The sequence below is a fragment of the Squalius cephalus genome (genome assembly GCF_949319135.1).
Source record: "Squalius cephalus genome assembly, chromosome: 12".
In the NCBI taxonomy this organism is placed as follows: domain Eukaryota; kingdom Metazoa; phylum Chordata; class Actinopteri; order Cypriniformes; family Leuciscidae; genus Squalius; species Squalius cephalus.
The window spans coordinates 17,380,346-17,386,314 of record NC_137133.1 but is presented as its reverse complement, the minus strand read 5'-3'; the positions used below and the strand labels follow the sequence as shown (position 1 = coordinate 17,386,314).

Below are 5,969 nucleotides of genomic sequence, written 5' to 3'. Positions count from 1 at the left end.
GAAAAAGAAGGGGCGAGGATCCAATGGCAGTAAAGTTTATTTGAGAAAACATAAAAACAGAGTAGATCCAAGCACGGGTGCAGACACAGGAAGTGGAAACAAGGAACATAACATAAATCAAAACAAGATATCCAAGCAAAAAAAAAAAAAAAAACCTAATGCAAACAAGGCAGAAACAAATGCAACAGTTTTACAAGGGGGATGTAAAGACAGTAACCAACAAACAAAGACTGAAACACTGAGGTGTATGTATGTATATGTATGTATATATATTTATACACACAAGATAACAAGGGACAGGTCAATGTGATTAATAGTCATGGAAACAAACAAAGCAGCAATGTAAACAAAGGAAACAGGAATAAATCACAAGGGTGAGATACTAGATGTGTCCGAAACTGAATACTTCCTACTATAGGCGAAAAACAGTACACCAAAAGAGTAGTATGTCCAAAAATTTATTTTTGAAAAACAGTAGACGAAAAGTACCCGGATGACCTACCACTTCTGGCGTGATTCTGAAGTGCGCATTTGATGGACACTTTACTGTCCCATGACCATAGGTGAGGATTTATGAAGCGATGTGACGCAACTGACGCTGGTAGGTCACATGACAGTAACAACATGGTAGATGTAGTACATAAGAATTGCATTCATATCACTCATATTCATATTAACTATATAAAATATTATTTTTTAACAGCTGCGAAGTAAATTGTGTACTCAGAGAGTATGCGATTTTGGAAGCAGCAACTGAAACAAGGGGAGCAGAAAACACACTTTAAAATAAAAATCCTACAACACAAAACCAGGGAAACAAGACACGAATGTAACACAAAGCCTCATACAATTTTTTCCTTTCAAAAATGTCATTCAAGTATAAGCAGTAGGAGCGGTTTTGTTAAAATAATGTTAATATTTAAAAAACAAAAACAAAAAAAAAAACATTTTATACTAAAATCAAATTCATGTGGCACAACCAACATGCAGAAGAAGAAAAAATAAATCCAGGAAAGGATATCACAGAGAAGACCCTCATGACTATATGTTAATACATATTATACATATATTATACATATTAAGATTATTTAAACTTTTTATAATATCTGAAAAAAAGACATTACCTGTATGAATTAATAATTTATGATATTTGTCAAAAATACTAAATAAAAAATGTATAATACTGCTTTCAAAAAATGTGTAGACTCATGTGTTAAGGCTGTAAGGATTTTAAAAAAAATTGACATTAGTAGAATTTAAATTAAACCTTTCTTGGAAATGGTATCATTTTTCAAATCAAATATAAAACAACATGAAGAGTACACATCTAAGAACATTTCAACTACTTTTTTTTTTTTTTACTTTTCTTTGCCGTGGACAAAAAGTCTATATTAATAAGAGTGTGTATGATAGTGTCTCCATTTTTATTAGTTAAATAAAATCTGGATGGTAAACTCACACTTCTATATACATTGCAGCCAGGGCACTGAATGATTCTCTGGCCTAAATATTGAGTTTTTTCCAGCCACTAATGCAGACGGTGGGCAGTGATTGGGGCTAAACGCTTTAAAAACTGGGTTTCGTGCTCATTAATTGTCTAGGCATCAGATCCAGTGGACATTTCCTACCTCCTGCTTAGGCCAACATTATTACTGAGTTTCATGGGATGATGGATCCTGCTTGCAACATGCACCACCAGCTCCAGATAAGGAGAAGATCATGCAGTTCCACGACCTCCTCTAACTCGTCCACCTCCCCTCAGCTATTTTATTCGTCTCGAGGACGTGTAGGTTGGTATCTTGCAGCCGGACAAACCAGATGGAAATCATGCAGCCTCACCTCCAGTCCCAGTGGAAGGAGTACCAGCACCAGCAGCAGTCCACGGGCCTCTAGCTGGGATAGTATGAGCTCGGAGGCAACCACCTGCCTAAAGCTCAACACTGACAGATCCCATGAAGCAGAGCAGCGTTGTGACCAACCAAGAGGCCGCAGCCCCCTTAGAGAACTCAGGTTCAAAGCAGGGAGCTGCCAGCAGGGGGCAGTATTGACCAGTGGGGAGGTAGGGTGGGACTCCAGTAGGGGTGTCAGTGTGACCTCTGATCCGGCCGTGTCGCATCCGGCTGTGTTACAGCATCAGCTGGAACAAATAATCGAAGCCAAATTGAAGTTCTCGCAGTTCTTGGATGAAGTGAGCAGCCGAGTTCTTCGTCCTACCAACACGTTTGTGTTTTCCAGGCAGACGGAGTCCTCTAGGTCTAGCTCTTCTATCTCCATTCATAGTAATAGTAAGTCCAGGACACCAGACCCCCAACAGCAGCCAGGGGACGTGGATTTTCCTCAAAGCCCAGTTCAGCCTCAGGACATCCCATCGGTGGATGGGATGCAGGAAGAACAAGGTGCACCAGAGACTGTAGGAAAAGCCTACCTCGAGACGGACATCGACTGTGTGCGAAGGGAGGATGAGATAAAGGAAGTTAAGACCAAGAAAGAGACGGCCATTACATTTGAGAGCAATGAGAGAAGAGAAGTTAAGACTCCTCCAGAATGTCATTCACACCGCATCCTGAGAATCAGACCCTCGAGCCCGCTGCTCTATAGAGAGGAAACCCTCTCTAGAACCCCCTACCGATCTGTTTCCCTTCCCAGGGACATCAACATGGTAAGTTATTCTTGTCCAGTTTTTTTTTTGTCAAATTTTTCCAATGCATTTTGATCAGTACATACACGAAAGGGTGTGGAATCACAAATCTCATCCTTTTAATATATCAGTTGCTTCTCCTTGACATCAATACTGTTAAAAAGAGAGCAATATATATGGACACCGTGATTTCGCCAAGTAAGACATGTTCCTGGGTCGACACATTTTGTTGATCCTGGAACAACATTACTGTCTGAAAATTTTGTGCTAACCCTATCCCTGCACTGTAAAAAAAAGTTTCTGCCTTAAATTTTTAACTACAGTCAACTTGGATGCTTAAGTCATTTAAACTTAAATTGCATTAAGCTGACTTGAAAAAAATGAGTTGAATTTTGTATAACTTGAGTTAAAGCAATGTAAAAACATATGTTGTTATAACTTATTGATCATATAATTTTATACTGTGTACCCCTAAACCTAACACTACCCATAACTTACTTCTAAAGACAGAGGCAAATGATAGGAAAATAACACTGATGTAGAAGCACCTTACTCTGGTTGTAAGCCTAAACTTGACATAAACTGTAAACTTGTCCCTCAAATATTGGTTGATTGGAATGTTGTTCCAGGATCAACAAAGATATTGATCCAGGAACATGTTGCACTTGGTGAAATCATGTTCACCTATATAATTGTTATTGTTATAATTATTATTTTGCGAAAACATTCTCTCAAGACCAAATTATCTTAGCCAGAGTTTCACAAAAAAAAAAATTTCTAGATTTTATTTCGCCTTCAGAATTAAAAAATAAATAAATCATTTAATAAAAATAAAGAAAAATTGGCAAAAGTTTTTTCCACAAATAAAACAATTAAGTCCATAAAGTCTCCTGAGAACCTCTGAGCAATGAAACTTTCCTTTAGGTATTGGTGCCATCCAAAAAGAAAAAAGAAAAAAAGAAGCTTTTTAACAACTATCTCAGCAGATTTTTGGAGATATATAAAGGCTGGGCTGTGTAGGATGCGTTATCATACAAACCGTAGTAAACAATGCAGTCTGTCCCTGACTCATAAATATATCAGAAGGCATTGCTATTGAATCAAGCTTTTAGTCGAGCTGAGCTCTGAAAGGATAAGAGTACCAGAACTCACACAGAATTGAGCCATGGCACTTTACTATCCATATTAAACTAAAACACAGTGTGTGTACTCTTGTGATGTTGTGAGCTAATACTCTGTTCCTCTGCATGTGAGTTAATAGTCGATAGCCATATTTTAAAGAGATAGAAGAGATGCAGAGTTCGTCCCATTCTGTTCTGGTGTGATTTCAGCAGAAGAAACCGTATGTGTGAAGGATAATCAGATCAATAACTAATCCGGCACTAAGGGAAATGGGTTTCTCATTAGTTTGTGGATCACTACTGTATCTGCCAACTAATTGGATCGATGTAGCTTTACATAACTGTAGTGTAGATAAACATGTGTCGTGTCATACTGAATTGGTGTGATCATACACTTTTCAAGCACAAAATACCCATTATTTATTAGGCTTCATTATTCTGGATGTTTACCTGTTAAATTCACAAAGCATTCATTTGTAGAACACACACAAAAAAAATTGTTGCCTTAATTTATTATCTTATTAAAATGCAGTCTTTGCCGTCACCTTAGCAACTGCTTGAAAAAAGGTGGGCGGTGAGGGGGCAGAGAGACAAGTCTGTGTGTGCCTGAGAAAAGAGAGAGAGAGAGAGAGAGAGAGAGAGAGAGAGAGAGAGAGAGAGAGAGAGAGAGAGAGAGAGTGAGAGAGAGAGAGAGAGAGGGCCTGACAAATGAAACTTGCAGTGCTCCCTTGCCATTTGATGGAAAGTGAGATCTCAAGTCGTTGCCAGAAACAACCTTCATTTGAAAGAAGATGCTGATCTTTATATTAGAAGATTGAGTCAGTTTCCTGATTTAATCAACTCTGCAGTTAATAAGTGTGAACCTTCATGTCATCAACAGTAGTACCAAATTTGCATATAAACATGAAGTTCGTCAGAACTACAAAGATAAAAAATATGGATCTTGATCAGAAATGTAACGGTGGTGCATTTATTTTTTTTTCAATGGGAAAATTGGTTGCAGTTTATTTTACAGTAGAGCACTTATGTGTACTTACAGTGTACTTAAGTACTGGGTAATATAAGGGTTTAGGGCTAGGTTCAGGGTTAGTACCTAGTTATTACCACATTATTGTAAATACGGTCACACTTTAGATTAGGGTCCAATTCTCACTATTAACTACTATTAACTATGAATTTTGCCTCAATAAACTCCTAATTACTGTTATTAATAGCTAGTAAGGTAGTTGTTAAGTTTAGGTGCATAGGATTAAGGGATGTACAGTATGGTCATGCAGAATAAGGAATTAATATGTGCTTTATAAGTACTAACAGCCGATATCCTATATGCATGCTAATAAGCAACTAGTTCATAGTGAGAATTGGACACTAAAGTGTTACCGCAATTACTATAACAAGTACATAGAATGTATATGCAGAACCGGAGTGTAAAATAAAGTGCTACTGATTATTTTATTATTATTTTTTTTTTTATCACAGCATTATACTGATTTTATGAATGACTGTAAGTGTAAACACTGTGGTTTTGTGGTTTTGTTATTCTATCAAAATATTACTGTTTATTGTGGTGGTACAACATGGCAACATTGGCTTAAGCAGGGGTGTGAGTTGTTTGTGCAAACCAAGGACTCAGGGTTTGGCCGATGCTGTAACTCGGGCCCCTTTATTTGATTTGATTTTCTCATTTTTTTATAATTTTATTATGGAAAATATTATAACATGTTGATATGATGTAATATGTTGAATTATATTATAACATTGTTGAACATGTTGAATAGTTGACTCTATTCATCTTGGTGAGATGAATAGAGTGAAGCAAATCATTTCAATATTTATTGTGTAGAAATTAAATCTGTAATTTTTTTCCAAAATTACGACCCAATATGAATTACGTATAGTTGTGGCATCATTTCCACCGTGACCAACATTTTTGGTAATTTTTTTTTTTTTTTTTACTTGTTACCAAGTCAACAGTGATAACAATCAACAATCAAGCGGTCAAATTATAAAACAAAAAGAAAGAAAAAATATATATTATTTAATTGTGTGTATTTAATACATGTTAGGTAAGAAATTACCCTTACCAAGACAAATGATTTGCCATTTCATTCAAGAATCAAATATAATACAGTACATCATTTATGTGGTGGAAATATTCATGACTAAAAATGTTAAATGTTACAAAATTCTCCTGGTAAGTATGTCCAATG

At 36.4% G+C, this 5,969-nt stretch overlaps 1 protein-coding gene across 1 annotated transcript; it reads left to right on the top strand.

Annotated features, from left to right (window-relative positions):
• Positions 1–1,669: 1,669 nt before the first annotated feature.
• On the top strand, positions 1,670–3,395 carry LOC307168631 (uncharacterized protein; the record flags this gene model as incomplete). The annotated part of the gene is made up of 1 exon (XM_079888760.1): positions 1,670–3,395. The coding sequence occupies one exon, from the start codon at positions 1,670–1,672 to the stop codon at positions 2,711–2,713; it is 1,044 nt and encodes a 347-aa protein (XP_079744886.1). The 3' UTR covers positions 2,714–3,395.
• Positions 3,396–5,969: the final 2,574 nt, after the last annotated feature.